At 42.4% G+C, this 17,441-nt stretch overlaps 1 protein-coding gene across 1 annotated transcript; it reads left to right on the top strand.

The window, feature by feature from the left end:
• The first annotated feature begins 464 nt into the window (after window positions 1-464).
• Window positions 465-11,879, top strand: LOC137258798 (uncharacterized). Its single transcript, XM_067796492.1, has 2 exons — window positions 465-744; window positions 9,035-11,879. Exons 1-2 carry the CDS (start codon window positions 500-502, stop codon window positions 10,206-10,208), a joined length of 1,419 nt encoding a protein of 472 aa, XP_067652593.1. The 5' UTR covers window positions 465-499; the 3' UTR covers window positions 10,209-11,879.
• The last annotated feature ends 5,562 nt before the right edge of the window (window positions 11,880-17,441 follow it).

Genomic DNA, 17,441 nt, shown 5'->3' with positions numbered 1-17,441 from the left:
TTTATATTAAAAAAAATTCGTTAGAATGTATTTATAACAACTGAATACAGGTCACATAATTCATAGGCGGATCTAGAAGTCGACTGCAGAGGTGCGCACCCCGCTTTTGTCCTGATATTTGCTGAGTTGCTGAGTGCGGAGTAAAACTAGACTCACCCGCTTCTTCAATTAACATCCTGTACTTGCATGTCTCGTTTACGTCATGAATGTTTAGGGCATTTATATCTCATGGGCACACTTCCTTCTTCACAGTGGGGTAAAACACCGATGTACTAATTATTGAAACACGAAGTCACGCAAAACAAATCATCAAAACTTACATGATCGTTCCATTTCATTCGCTACCGCAGACCGAAAAGCCCAGGCAACGTTTGACAGCCGCGTTGGATCGTTTCGAAAAGGGGATTCCCCTTTCTCTATTAATAGAAACTACTTCCTGGTTTGCGTTGAGTTGTCTCATTTGACAGTTGACTCTCTGGGCGATAGCGCGTGCCAACAGATGGTGGGCCAATCCACGTGGGTCGACTGGCTATCAACACACACAACGACTGACAACGTCTTCATACACATGTTCACTGACGGCAGTTTGTTGTGTATTTCTCTAACCATAAACGTGTGTACGCTCTCTTTCTTTGGTTGTGGACGACTCGTGGAGTTTATCAGCCACAAACATGGTGTCAAAGCTACTCTCCTTACTAAAGTGGCAGACCTACACAGAAGCAAGCCCTGGCTTTTAGGGAAAACGTAAGTAATCTGGATTGTCATATCAGATGTAGATGGATGTATGAATTTAGTATGTGTATGTGTGGATTTAGATGTAGAAACGTACACGTAATTTGTGTGTGCATATGTGGAGGCCTCTCAGTCAACCCGGGTTCTGTGTATATATATCTCTCTCTCTCTCTCTCCGAATACGAATCCCATACCTGTCGTAAAAGGTGGAAAACGGGAACGGGTAATCAGGCACGGTTGACACATGTAGGTAGGTTTCCAGTTGCGCTGATCGATGATCATGCAGTTATGCTGTTGATCACTGGATTGTCTAGTCTAAACCCGTTTATTTACAATCCGCCGCCATATAGCTGGAACATTGCTCAGCTGGAACTCACTCACTCAAGCTCGTTATGAATGTTTAGAGAAAACTTTCAGACGTTATGAATTCATGAACTCAACTTATTACTGCCGATCCACTAACGTAGTAATGAACAAGCACTCCTAAAAGACATCTTCACTTAGAAATTTCATTCACTACACTTGCACACGACTCTTAGGCATCTAATATAAATTTAAATAATAACTCATAGATTATATATATAAATAAATTATTCCTGTAAACGTCTACTGTTACAGACATTCTTACTCTAATCTAGGCACGCCTGTTATAACGATCAGACTAGACTGGTGCTTAGTTCCTGAGTATATGTAATTATGATGGTAACAGATAAACTCATTTAGATTCCAAAGGAGCCCCAGTAAATTGGGAGATCTGGGACTTTGGAAAATGCGACTTCCTTCATTTCGGATCTCGCTTAAGCAATGCATGGAGCACTAGGTAATAAGAGAGATAGGGCTGACACTGTGAAGCTTTCAAGCACGCAGCAGTTTGTAAATGCATAATCGGACGAAGGAACGTGTGTGTGCACGGGTGCGCAGCCCTTCTCACCCCACCCCACCCGTCCTGAAAGCTTGAAAGGTTACTTAATACTAGGTGACGATTAAGAACGGGTGGAAAAGGAAGTGTGCATCCCTCTTTCACAAGAGTGAGCCGAGCCTCCTATCTCGAATAGCTGTATCCGGCTCTGAAATATACATAGGTATGCAACCTAAATGAACGTGTTAATAAGTGTTGCAGTTCTATAATACAGTCAGGCATGACAAGCAAACGGTTTATAATCAGCGGGAAATTGCATTACAATGACAGCGTTCTTTATAGTCTAACCAGGATGAATGCGCACTTGATTGCACAGTGGATTTCACTTCACAGTTACACCGGGCCAATGATATTGGAAGAAGCGGGATGGGTCTGGGTGTGGGTATATGATGGGTGGGGAGGGGGAGGGAGGGAGGGGGTTGTCCATGACAGTGGTGGCATCGTCTTAGTTGTACTCATTGGGCTCCTGGTACAGTGAGTTTGGCTTTGCGCAACTTAAAGCAAAATTCCAGCAATATCTCGTTAAATCTGCTTCATGCATTGTACCAGTGAGGGGATTCGAACCCGGACATTCTGCGTTGCGGCAGGGGAAAGAAACCTTTCGCAATTTCCCACCAGGCCACAGGACCAGTTAGTGGACAGTGTACATCACTGGACCTCACACCCTCCTTGTACAGAGATAGGGCGCTGCTATCGAGGAGCCTCCTGCTATCCTGTGACAGACATTATTTTTATGCATGTATATTCTCAGATAACAGTTCGTTTACCTACGTCCTGGTTCACGTTTACTTGATAATGTGTGAGCACTCATGAAATCCTAATATGGCACGTCACAACATCGATTTTCGCGATGATCGAAAGAACACCGTGATTACTTTGGACTGTGTACATACAGCCATAGATGCATCAAAAGTTATGTTCTATATCTTTAAGTGGAGTGAGCATGGTTTTACGCAGCTTTATCAATGTTCCTGCCATGTCAAACGGGCGACACATGAAACTGAACACGGGTCTTCGTCGTGACGAGCAAACGCCTAAACCACTTGGCGAACTCACCGCCTCAGAAGGTAGCATTAATGAGATACAACATGGTGCAGGGCTTGGGAGATATGCATGATATATTTTTCAGATATTGAAATTAGGATCACTAGTCTATCCAACCGGCCCTTCTGGGGAGAGTGAAAGTTGTCACTGTCATCAATATACATTGTACAATCGCCCCACACAGTTACTATCAATGCGGTTTGGACAATTACATCAATGGTTTAAAGGAGTGAGTGAGTGAGTTTTAGTGAGTAAGTGAGCCGCTTTTAGCAATATTGCAGCAATATCACGGGACACCCGAAATGGGCTTCACACACTGTACGTATATGGGGGGTCTTCAGAACCACTACTGAGCTAGCCCCGCCAGTCACTCGCTTCTCCTGTAACGCCTTAAACGTGTGACGCCTTTTCGCTAATACTTCATTTGATCACTCTTTGGCAGTTCTTCAGAATTTTTAAATTTTAATATACTGGGTGAGTGAGTATGGTTTCAGTAATATCACGGTGGAGGGTTCCAGAAATGGGCTTCACACATTATACCCAAGCGGGAACAAGTGGCAACTTAAACCACAAGGCTACCATCCGCCCCGTTTAGTACATAAAAGTAATCATTGATTTCGTCTGTCATTTTATTATTTTTTTCAAAATTGTATCAAACGCTATCTACTGCAAGCCGAAATTTTATCACTTGGCCAACGCTGAAATGTCCCCTGAAATAAAATATCCTATTCGACGTGACTTTTCAGTAGGACTGAATAACGAGCGTGATCCCTTTACATGTTATCAGTGGGAATACAATAACTGATCTTTCGAGCTACGGTTGTAGAAAGATGTAATGAGGGATTGCAATAGTTGAGTTCCCGATAGCAATTAATCCATGGTAGAAACGAAAAACTATTGATAGTATGTGTGACTACCGATACTTTAGTAATTAACTTCCGTTGATAAATATAGGAAGTACCTAATTCTTTCACTCTGATTAAGAGTTATCCGCCCTGTTACCTCAGATGTGGGTTTTACATTGAACTATACATTCATTTGAGAAATGACTTCAAATGAGACACTTCAGTGTGAAAAAAGACATTGCAGTTGTTGGTCTCAATAGACGATCGCTATCGCAAAAGTTGTTTTCCCCTCAATAGTCAGCCTTAGTTATAGACGACCGAACAGCACATGCTTGAAGTTCTCTCTGTAGATAACGTCAGTAGATTTAACCCCCGGGTTCAACTTTTCACAGTTGTCCGTACGGATTAGCGAGTTCCTAGAGAATTAGGCTTCCTTAGTACGGTGTCTGGACTAACGAGGACTCACCGTTTGAACAGAATTCATTTTCTCTGGAATTAGATATAGACATTTGATATTATTTAATGTATGCTTGCAGGAAAACACTTTATCGTCCAAAACTGTGTTCCACAGGAGATAACGTTTGTGGGAGATCAGACAATATCTCCTAGGAGATATCGTTTTGACAGTAGATTTTGCGCAATGCCCTGACAATGCTATGACGTCATGAACTTGATGATGTGACCATGGTCTGACATCACTGCACTGGAATGGCAGTGCTGTTTTCAGAGATGTACATTTCTCACTGAAAACTAAAGAAGAATGATTTTGGATGATGAATAGAATCTCACCCTTGTGTCAGCTGATATCAATTATTTTAGCACTCGTTGAAAAAGGTAAAAATATTCTCGGATATTTGTTACTTTATCAACTCATGTTGATATGTTTGTTATCAGTGGACACTTGGGTGAGATTCTCTATACATCTCATAGACACCATTTAACAATTCATTCCGTATTTTTCTCGTCAAAATTGCACTTTACATTAATTCCTCGAATTAGTGATAGCTTTTAATCGAAATTGTGACATCAGTATATGAAAAGCTTTTACAGATGTCATATTTTGATGATGGGCACTCACTTTGGTTTACCATAAATCGATCCTTTTGAGTTAATAAATATAATTTACAATTTAATTACACCCACCGTTTTGCAACGCAAATAATTTCTCAAGCCACTATTGAAATATTTAAGTAACATAACAAAAGATTATTATTTGCCAATACGAAATATATAGTACAATGGAGACTCATTTTCCCCGAGCTTATTCTTCCCGAGGTCAGGGTGATCGGCAAAGTGACATCGATCTCCCACCGTGAACACTTTCCAATATCATTGACCCACTGGCCTACATTGTACTCTAATTCGTGCAGCAACGTGACACGGCACTGCCGTGTTCGTCCAACCTTTTAGAGGACTGGGGAGACTGGCATTTACTTGTTGGAAACAGCCAACGGCAAGATCCGAGTGTATGACATACTGTATCGATCCATGTGTCTGATCCACGCCCGCAGCACTTCCTGTTCTACACCGAGTGATTGACACATGCGTTCATTACTGTGAAATGAGCTTTCATCGTATGTGTTCTTCCCTGCTTGATGAACGATGTGTTCATCATGCTGACGACCTGCTCTGTTGTGTCTTGTCAAAGCTCGTTCACGTGCGGGGCGATGACGTAGCCTAGTGGTTATAGCGTCCGCTCGTCACTCAGAAGACCGGGTTCGATTCCCCACATGAACATAATGTGTGAAGCCCATTTCTGGTGGCCCCTCCGTAATATTGCTGCAATATTGATAAATGCAGCGTAAAACAATACTCACCCACGAAAGGGCGTAAAACAATACTCACCTACGAAAGGGCGTAAAACAATACTAACTAGTTCGCGTGGCTTCTTTAAAGTACAGTGATCGTGATCGGCATCCGGGATATTCGCAGCAACTGGTAAAGAGCGTGAGCACTTCTTGTTGTGAAAGACCAAACTCGTCTAACTTCCACTCCATTAAAATGTCAGGCATTGAGCAAAGACGTCACAGTGTGTGTGTGTGTGTGTGTGTGTGTGTGTGTGTGTGTGTGTGTGTGTGTGTGTGTGTGTGTGTGTGTGTGTGTGTGTGTGTGTGTCCATGTGAGTGTGTCCATGTGAGTGTGTCCATGTGAGTGTGTCTGTGTGTGTGAAAACTGTTTTAAAATGACTTTCACTTTGTGTGAATCAGTGAAGTTTGAACCCTAGATTTCAAAATGTCCGCAGCAGTGGCCCTCAGGCAATTACAAGTTTCAACTGTCATTAATCATTTGCCCAATTACTTAGGGGATATGCATTAAATAGATACTTACATAAATTAATAGATCATGGAAAATGCCAGTGTTAGTCTAGTCGAGGATCAAATCGAGAGTTTGGGTCTATATGTTTTCGTTTTGTTCAGTTGGGTGCCAGAAAATCGTATACAAAAAGCCCGAGTTTGTGAAGTGTCTACACACGACCAGAAACAACGCGTTTGTATTTATTCGTGAAAGGGAATTCCCTTGAAAGACGTCAGTGTTTACAAGAATGCATGAAAGTCACTCTCATGGTTTAGTGACACGCCTCTTATTGAATTAATGGTCATGTTAACGTAATTTGTTTAAAAACCCAGACTCAATCTCAAATTATTTAAAGTGAACTGGCGTCTAATATGCAGAAGATGCTCCCCACAGAGTTTCTACAAACTTCCTGTTTAAATTTAATTGAATTCAAGACTTTAAATTTAATTTGTGTGGCTTTACGCGTTCTCGCAAACTATCTGGTTGATTCCCATCTCGGTGGATCCTTGTACGTCAGTTTAAAAGTGCAAGAACATCCAGGTTTAGTGTTATTTTCAACCTCACTGGAATAACACGACATTGAGCTACACTGGTTTTGACAAGTCTCGTTGATCGGATTCATTTGATCAGTTTGTAAAGTTCTACACGTATGGACAGTATCATCAACATTAACATTACTACTTCTCAGTAAATAGATTTAAATAGTCACAAATATGTTTGAGTTTGTGTATGTACACTTTTACACGTCTATGTCGAAAGTATCTTATATTTCACACAATCCGAGCTTCGGCTCAACCGAAATATTATGCTTGAGTGAGTTTAAATTTACAATCACAATCCAGTGGTCAACATCGTGGGCATCGTTTTACGTAATTAGGAAACGATAACGTGTCAACCAAGCCAGCGAGCTTGACTACCCGACTCCACGTGTTGCCTCTTACAAGCATGAGACACTGAAGACCAGTTGTAAGTCGGATCGTCAAGGTAACCGAAATATCATGAACTAATTACGAATGGGGCAAGATTTCACTTCTGGACAACTTTAATTTCGATTCGACCCGTGAAGGTCCCGGGGTAGAATAGGCCTTCAGCAACCCATGCTTGCCATAAAAGGCGACTATGCTTGTCGTAAGAGGCGACGAACGGGATCGGGTGGTCAGGCTCGCTGACTTGGTTGACACATGTCATCGGTTCCCCATTGCGCAGATCGATGCTCATGTTGTTGATCACTGGATTGTCTGGTCCAGACTCGATTATTTACAGACCCCCGTCATGTAGGTGAAATATTGTTGAGTGCGGCGTAAAACTAAACTCACTCACTCATTCACTAATTTCGATTCGACAGATCATAGTACTACTGTGTTCGACTGTATATGTGCAGTTAGCACCGCGATACTTGAAACCTGGGATGGTCTCCCTGTTGAAACACAGCGCATATATTATCGCCCTCATATTATGGAAACAGGATCCGCAACGCGATTGATTACACAGGTTCTCTATTTGAAGTGCGTGAATGACTCGTTTCCGGACACCACCTTTAAAGGTGCGGTTTAGACACCGATATACAGAAACAGGATTTCCGTAGAAATGTTTAGATCATTATGCGTCTCGGCTTACGGATTTAAGTGGTTAGACGGGTCAGAAAAGTCTTTTGCGTGGTTGTAGTCGTCAGTGACGCACAGGTGTCGCTGCCAACGCGACAGCAAGCAACAGGGATCGTGTACTTCGTAAGTGAAGACGGATATGACGCTATTTTCCTATGCTATTACGTGATATAAATTCCTGTTGCGATTGATTGAATTTTCTTTTTATTCATCTCCAGTGTGAAAACACTCACGTAGGCTGCTAGCACTAAAGTCGATGTTACCTTGTTCCTTACACTGGGGCTATTTTACTTGTCGGTATTATGACGAAAACTATTCATAATTCATTTTGAATTTTATTTTATTTTAGGTTTGATATAATACAACTTTCCGTTTATCATGTAAGCGTATGACGAGACTTGTGTGTCCGGCAGGACATTTTTCATACGATATTTTTCAATATGGTCAAAACAGCCGGGAAGCCACTCAAACACTCATTGTGTTTCAAAATTAAATGAAATTAAGTAAAAGTTTGGTGGATATTATCTGCAGTTGGAGGTCAAAATCTGCACGAATCTAAACCTTTTGACGTGGATGTGTTTTGACTACCCGGAAGTGCAAATGACTTATAAAGACGATAAATAATCACGGATTTGGTCCCACCAAACGGCATCTGACCTCGTCCAAGATTTTCTTAATCCATGAACAACAGTTTGAACAACAACTGTTTTAGTCGAACTTTCAAACTGTATATTTGGCTGAGCAAACGACTTGACAGACATGGAAGTAGCTGAAATTTTGCATTAAGCATCTCACGAGGATGGCAGACACACTGTTGTTGTAATCATCTGACCGTGGGGTTTCAGACATCTCCGTTATCAGAAATATTTCATTATCACTACTTTAAACTGCACCTTTTTGTAAACAGGCGTATCAGGTACCTTTTTCATCGAGTGAGTGAGTTCAGCTTTTAGCAATATTCCAGCAATATCACTGCGCGGGACACCAGAAATGGACTTCACACATTTTACACACGTGGGGAATTGAACCCCGACCTTCAGCGTGATAAGCGAACGCTTTAGCCATTTGGCTACCACACCAGCCCGGTACCTGTTTGAAGGAACTTGTGTTGTCAAGTTTTAAAAGCTGGTTTGAATACTTATGATCACATAAATGTTGGTTTAAATCAGCCAAAATACCCAAATCATGATCCCACTAACTACCTGGTCTGTTTGTGGCATTGTCTAGCAATCGGTGAACATCCGGATTAGAACTGATCTTCAGTAATCTGACTTGACTGACATGTCATCGTATCTCAACTGCGTGGATCGGTGCTCATGCTGTTGACCAGTGGATTGCGTGGTCCAGACCCGATTACTGACAGACCGCCGCCTTATAGGTGGAATCAGGGAGCCTATAGGGTGTTGTAGAGTATCCGTGCTGGAATATAGTTGAGTGTACCCACTCGCAATTTCAACGTTATGGAACAATTTCGACACGCACGCTTCATGGAAAATGGGAGATGGCGAGTGGCATTAAACTACCTACCAACCAGCATTGTTTAACGTTGACTTGTATTAGAGAGGTATATTACATTAATCTTTCATATTTTCCAGAATAACGGAGCTACTGGTGGCGTGCCTCCTCATTACGCTGGCTGCCGTCGCTCTATCAACTACATCTGTGTCAGATTTACCATTTACCGGAAACCAGTCGGCTCCCCTCGCCCCGATTGTCCAGACAGTCATGTCTATAAATGTGGGTCGCTACATATACATGACTGTCCAAGACTGCTTTCTGCATCAGCATCTAGATCGTTTTAAAACAGATCTGATTCACCACATCGTCACAACGGTGTCTTACGCTACATTCTTAGCATACAAACAAAATATATTTCTCAGCGTGGCTGGTTTGCTGATGGAACTCAACGTCATGCCTATAGAATTCGGCCGGTTTATGCGGGACCTGGGTGTGCAGAAATCCTCTGCTCTTTATAGAAGAACTGGAATAGTCAGCTGTGCTGTTACCATGGTTTCAAGGGGTGTTATTCCCGTTGTCTGTCTAGCCATAGCTTTAAAACAAGACTCACCTCTGAAAATGGCATTTCCTCCAATGATTTTGTTTTTTATGTGCATCGTGTTCTTCTGTGTTCTTAATTTCTGGATGATTTTGCAAACTGTGAGCCGTGTTATTAAGTATTCCCCGTGTGGAACGGGCGATATCGCTGAACAGAGCTCGAACTATCACGTGACAAATCCGATGGAGCCTCAGTCACGTGACATAGCACTTCCGGGAACACATGGGAGAAGACAGTGTGTGACGTTTTCCAACTTAAACTATGGATATGTTAAATCTTACGATAACAGGAACATTTGTAATAACGAAAACGGTAAAAATAACCATTGCAGCAAAACTGTTTCCAAGCCCATACTTGTGTACAAAGACCCGCGTTTGCCCCCGACGCATGTGGGATCGGAAACTGATGACGTTTCCAACAATTCCGTTGGCGTTGTTCACAATAATTTCAGTACAAGAGTCCATTTACAGGACGAAACGAGCCGACCAAACTCTGTGATGACGGATTTATCAAGAGTTCACTCCCCTGTATTTAGGGGGAGCCTGCAAAGCATTAGTTCGAGCACAAGCTGCTCTTCCGCATCCATCCTCATCCAGAACGTGGTTCCTTATCCTCAGCATTTCCCGGAGATGCCGCTCGAAACAAACCGCACAATCACGGCGTTCTCGGAAACAGCCGAGCCTTCTTTCACAGCTTTAGGCGATACTGGCTAGCGTTATAACTGGAAAATGTCCCTTACATTGTGAAATCTCGTTCATCCCGTGTTCAGAAAAAGGTCATCAAGGGAGAAGGGGGGAGATGCATGTGTGTGTGTGTTTGTGTGAGTGCGTGCTTGTGTGCATCAGTTACATCCTGTGAAAATAGCCCACCGCCATTATTGGCTTCAAAAGCCACCCCCACCCCTCCTCTGCTCCACAAAAAAGGGAATATTTGAAGGCTTCGTCAAGAACATTCCTCTTCTGATTTGTGAATTCTCCAATTAATTTCAACAATTTTACTGACATCACGCTGAATTTGTCGAACGTCATTTTTTCTTATATTAGATGTAACCACACATTCTTGTTCGATCTTTCACAACAAGAGGTGCTCACACTCTTTATCAGTTACTGCAAATAACCCGGATGCCGATCAATGTGTTCTGGACCGATCTCTGAAACCAAGTACGTAAATGTGTGTGCTTGCGCGCTGAAGTATGTCTGTATGTGATGTGGTACACGTACGTGTGTGTGTGTGTGTGTGTGTGTGTGTGTGTGTGTGTGTGTGTGTGTGTGTGTGTGTGTGTGTGTGTGTGTGTGTGTGTGTGTGTGTGTGTGCATCCGTTAACGTGTCCGTGACTGTCTGCTTTTGTGTTTTTAAACCCGCCATCGACTGAAGCAAAAATGTGATTCGCAACAGCGAGGTATTCGCTCAACCAAAGATTGATGTAGGACGATAGCTGCGCAACGGTGCTCAAAATGGTCATATTATCGAATCTATTTTTTTCATTTACCAATAAATGTATCCATTATATCGGTAATGTAGGAAATAGTCCTTACATTCATGACCATTTTGTGAGTGAGTGTAGTTTTACGCCACTTTAACAATATTCCAGCAATATCACGGCGGGGGACACCAATGGGCTTCACACATTTTGCTCGTGTGGGGAATCGAACCTGGGTCTTCAGCATGACGTTCGAACGCTTTAACCGCTAGGCTACCCCACTGCACCGATCACATTGTGTACACATTGTCATAAGAGTCTAAGCAAGATAAAAAGTGGTAGCAGTGACGCGTTGTGTTCAGGCTCACTGTTATGCTTTCAAGTGAGTTTTTAGTTTAGTTTAGTTTAGTTTTCTGTCCCTTTTAGCAATACTCCAGAAATATCATACCATCGGACAGCAGAAATGGGTCTTACACGTTACACATTGGTTCGCTGGTGTGAACAATATCTGAATGCTTGTCTATTGGACAGACGAGATTCTTTGAGCTCATGCTATCAACCACTAGTTTACTTAGAGTGACCGTTAGGTAGCTTGTAACTGTACTGAAAATTCAAATCTGACTCCAGAACATCACGGGCGGCGGGATAGCCTTGTGGTTAAGGTGTTCGCTCGTCACGTCGTAGACCCGGGTTCTATTCCCCAAGTGGTTACAGTGTGTGAAGTCCATCGCTGGTGCACCGCGCCGTGATATTGTTGGAATATTGCTACAAGAGGCGTAAAACTAAACTCGTTCACTCACCTAGAAGACCAACTCTGGAAATGTGACGTCCAGGGACATACAACACAGTATTATGTCTTAATGGGTACATTGACGGAAGCATGCTCACATTTATTGATGCCTTGTTAAAATCGGGAAATGTATTGTTACTTTATTTATTTGAATAAATTGTCATGAAATAATAATGTTTTTGTGATCGTCTTGGGTGACGAAGACAAAATAGGTACCAGGGCCGCCTTTCACAAAGCACTAAGGTGACCGTAAGTCACTAAGGTAATCTTAGTGCAATGTTAAAGAATGGGAGTTAAGGTTAACTTTAATAAAGGTTGCTTCGTGAAAGGAGCCCCAGGTACTTAAAGCTGATACAGTGGGTGATGTGTTTAATACGGTGCGATGGGGTAGCTTAGTAGTTAAGGCGTTCGCTCGTCACGTCGAAGACTCAGGTTCGATTCCACACATGGGCACAATGTGCGAAGCCCATTTATGGTGTACCCCACCGTGATATTCTTGAAATTTTACTAAAGGTTGCGTAAAACTAAACTCACACCCTCATTTTTAGATTTATGGAGTCGAGGGCGAATTGTTTGAAGGATGTTTGATCAAGGTGACAACATCGAAGGCCTTGGTAAAGATTTCAAAAGCCTTAAGGTAAACACGTGAGGAACAGTTCCAAACAAAGAATGTCAAAGAAGTTGATATGACCTAACAGTAGGGACTGATTAATGTCTAGTTCACGCAAGTGTCTTCAAGGTTATGCCTTAATTTTTTCACATTTTTTTAACATTTCATAATTTCTTTGCGCATTGGCACGCAGACCGGCAGGGTCAATGCACACAACAGTTTACGTTGAATTTATCTCATTGGCACGCAAAATTGCGTACAGACGTGTCAGAGTGGCTTAAGGCAGATTCTCTTCCTCAACGGGTACAACTTGTAACTCACCTCACCATGACATTGCTGGAATATTGTAAAACCGGCATGAGGATTATTTTCTATCGAAACTAGAACATTGTCAGAAGGGGGTCAAAGCCACACCCATAACTCATATCTTAAACATGAGGTGAAGTGGGGTTAAAGATCGGGCTTAAGATTACTGCGGCCGTACGCATGTGTGGATGATTTCGTGTCCCTCTGTCCTTAGCTAAAGACGTTTTATGGCGCTAGTCCACTGGGGCAACAGGCTTCTGAAGTCACCAGTGCATGTTCCATTCCCATATTGCTGGGTTCCATACATGGCCACGCAGGGTCTTAAACGTCAAAAGTCTAGTATCGAATGGCTACCTTACGCTCTCTGGTAGACGCTCATTCCACTTGACCACAGAGTCTTGAAGGAGCTATTTGCAAGTGTTCCCGTGACACCATAATACGGAGATTATGGTATGCTAAAGAAACAAATAGCCATGTCAGAGTTGATGGTTAGTGTGTATGTACTGATTATATCTGGGGTGTTTTAAGAGTTGTGACAAGCTCACGACGGCATGTAGATCGTTGGTTCATATACAGTAAAAGAAACGCAACTCTATTTGTCGAGTTTATAAATAGAAGATATACGTATGAGCGCTTAATTTTATGAGATTCCTCTTTTCTCGAAACTTGCGTTTCTTTTACTGTTCAGTATGTATGCTCTGCGCAGAATTGCTTCGCTGAGCAACACCAGGATGCGAAAATCCATCGAAATAAGATGGTATTTTTTAAAAAAAAAACGAAAAAAAAAAAAAACACTAGATCCGAAGATCCATGATGAAATCTTTGATATTGACATTAACTGACCTAACTGATAGCACCACGCCTGCAATCACTTGTTTATGTTGCTGAGGGTAGTCTTTACAGCATCTTGACATTGCAGATTTCCTTTTGACGTCTCTTCTCACATTAACTTTTCGTATATATTAGCTTTTCATGTTAATACTCGTCCATGCCCAAACCCAAGTGTCTAACCTTGAACGTACCGTTTTCTCGATATAAACATTTAGTCAATGGACATTCTCAAATTAGCCGTCATTTAAGCTGTCAAACCTAGAATAACTTGATTCATTCATGTACGTCTCTTCACCTTCGACACAACGGTGTTCGTATTTTAACAAACATAACAATAAATTCGTTATGCACATAAGTATACTCCTCCTCCGGCCCGTATGATAATGGTGACAGTGAGCTTAGCTTTACGCCACACCCAGCAATATTCTTGTTACACCCCGCGTTGTTATTTTGCAAATTTTTGAAAATGTTGAATTTTTCTGAATTTGTAACTAGCGAGTGTGACGCAACGGCCCTGTTTCTGTGCACCCTGCTTGTGAGGCGTGTGGCAATATATATGCATAAATCTAGTGCATGTATTTCATAAGCGTACATAAGATATATTCCTTTACGTGATGAGAATAATATTCTAATTGTAAAGCGGATATGTCATTTTCAAACTACATACATGTATGTAAGTCTTGATGTCACTGTTGCTTACAACGTGCATATGTTATGTCGGGATAGAGAAACGTGGTTGACATTAAACGTCGAGACATTGTTAATGCTTTGTGTGAGATGAATATGCCTGCACAAACTCATACCATTGGTCGCACACTATCAGCGCCATACACATACACACACACATCACGCATACATACACAAATACACGCACACATCTCATACACATACACACGCATACAGAAACACCTCACCACATTACAACTCACCCCACCTCACCTCACCTCACATCACATCACCTCACATCACATCACATCACATCACCACATCACACATCACACATCACACATCACAACTCACTTCACTTCAACTCACCTCACCTCACATCACCACATCACAACTCCCCCACTTCAGCACACCTTACCTCATCTCACCTGTGCATCCTGCACCCTCACCTCACCTCACCTCACCTCACCTCACCTCACCTCACCTCACCTCACATCACATCACCTCACATCACCTCACATCACCTCACATCACATCACAACTCACTTCACTTCAACTCACATCACCTCACATCACCACATCACAACTCACCACACCTCACCTCATCTCACCTCAACACAACACAATACACACAATACGCGTGTCTCCAAACCCCCAGTCTCCTGTACCCGTCAACCAATGGTTTCTTTCATGTACACACAACACTCACACAGCTTCTAATATATGGCCTTTGATCCCGTGCACCACAAAGTGCTCCTCTACCGTCACACAATGAAAACGGTGTCCAAAAGATGGCGCTAGTATCTCTGTCATACGACCTTCACTTGCCAACCCCAGCTGACAAAGTCCACCCTCTAAAGTCACTTCCCTGTACAAAAACACATGCGATTGGTTCACTTGCAGCTTCCTGATTGGACAGTGATACTAAAGTTCAGACTCTGAATGCTGGGAACATGTTTGAATAGCATGTAAACACTCCGAACTGTATACTTTGTAACAGGATCTCGAACAGGGTATGTAAAGTTCACAACCGTTTACAATATTGAAATGAGGGTGTATTGCACAAGATCTTTCTTTTGAAATTTTCTCAAAGTACATTGCATATATTATCAACTGGCTTTCGAAAATCATTTGGGGCGGTCAGGTAGTCTTACGCGTAAAGCACCCCTCGTCACACAGAAGACCTGGGCTCGATTCCCCACATGGGAACCAAAATGTGAAGACCATCCCTGGTGTCACCTACCTTGATATTGCTGGAACAAGCGTCGCAAAACCACATTCATTCATTCATTCATTCACTCATGCATTCACTTAATGATCATTACTGTTTTCAGTGTTTTGTTATTGAAACAATGATGATGTGTAGGTGTACAATTACCATATTACATCAGTGAGGAGTGACCTTCACCTCCAACACAAACAGATAGCAGGTGTCCGTGACAGACAGCAGGTTTTCGTGATGTCTTTCTTCCGGTTATTACGAACTCAAATTGACCACTAACTTCGCTATAACCGGAATTCGTTATAAGCATTGTGAATACAACATGCATTTGGTAAGAACGAGGCATAATTTACTCTCTGTCTTCAGCTGGTGGTTGTGGTTCTTTTTCCGAATCTCGGAATCTCGACTCTTTAAGCAGAATTTAATGACTGATTTCCATTGCTTTATGGATGCTTTATGAAGATCCGGGATAGGAGGTTTTCATAAACAATGCTTGCCACAAAAGAGGCAACTGTTGAGATCGGGATGTGGTTGACACATATTACCGCTTCCCAATTATACAGATTGGTGCTCATGCTGTTGATCACTGGATTGTCTGGTCCAGACTCGATTATTTACGGACCGCCGCGATAGAGCTGGAATATTGACGAGTGCGGCGTAAAACTAAACTCACCCACTATAGATCTCAGACTATCAGTAGAAGAGAATGACTGTCACTGCCATAGCCTACTATGACAGTAGAAGTTGTGCACATTGATGTGATTGTTGTTGATTGTTGTGCGTATTGCACAAACACACGTGTTAGACACAAGGAGTAGTAGAATGGTTGACTGGGTCTATTGTTTAACGCCACACTCGGCACTAACCAAGCTGTATGGCGGCGATCTGTAAATATATCACGAGACAATTCAGTGATCAACAGCATGAGCATCGATCTACGCAATTGGGACACGATGGCATGAGACACATGGAGTGATTGGAAAGCCTGTCAGAAGAAATCGTTTAATAGTGACATTTTTCATTAAGCATTCCCGAGGACATAATACATTCCTCCATAACAGGAACATTGGAACGACGAAATTTGGGTTCATTTGGTTTCTCCCTTTATCAAAATGGCACTCGGCAAAACATGTCTGGTTATCATCTTTCTCTGCTGGAAGCTGACCCGTGAATTCTAAGTTGTCTCCCTTGGTGTTAAGGTCCCGGGGTAGAATAGGCCTTCAGCAACCCATGCTTGCCATAAAAGGCGACTATGCTTGTCGTAAGAGGCGACGAACGGGATCGGGTGGTCAGGCTCGCTGACTTGGTTGACACATGTCATCGGTTCCCAATTGTGCAGGTCGATGCTCATGCTGTTGATCACTGGATTGTCTGGTCCAGACTCGATTATTTACAGACCGCCGCCATATGGAATATTGTTGAGTGCGGTGTAAAACTAAACTCACTCCCCAACTCTCTGTTGGAAGCTGCTCCGGTATGGTTCTTGCAACGATTTGTGATAATGGATTAAACTTAGGTTCACCATTTGCAGCTAGGTTCAAACCTACAATCAAAACAGTGTAAGGACAAGGCATTACCATCGCTAAAGAAACCGTCCAGGAAAAATCCGGAATGTTTTCGCTTCAGTGTTCTCTAATGTCGAGATACATTCGCAGTGACTCCCTCATAGAGCCAGACAGTATACACAGCATATTAAGCTGGGCAATTTCAGTACATGGGAAACTGAGAAGAAGTCTGCTCTTCCACCAGGATTATGAAATGTGCCAGGGAACAACCTACTCATTGTCATGGTAACAATGCACTAGTGTGATTTTACTTGTGTTCCAACTTCCTTTGGGTTTCCTTGGTTGATGAAAACCGCATTACCCCAAATGTAAGGTTGATATCAACCTCTAGGGTTTTACCTTCAAATGTTGATCAGAGCGGCTTTTGGCAAGAACAATGTCTATATTCAATGCAGTTTTAAATGTCCGTAAATGACTGTACACATGTATCCGACGTGAATTCTCTACTTTAACTGATGGCATTTATGAAATTATGACTTTCGGTTATCCCGTGTGCCATGTGGTTACATCTCTATGTCCGGTGTCCCGGGGACCCC

This window comes from Haliotis asinina, chromosome 12 (genome assembly GCF_037392515.1).
Source record: "Haliotis asinina isolate JCU_RB_2024 chromosome 12, JCU_Hal_asi_v2, whole genome shotgun sequence".
Classification (NCBI taxonomy): domain Eukaryota; kingdom Metazoa; phylum Mollusca; class Gastropoda; order Lepetellida; family Haliotidae; genus Haliotis; species Haliotis asinina.
The sequence above is the reverse complement of the archived record's forward strand: the minus strand, read 5'-3'. Positions and strand labels throughout refer to the sequence as shown.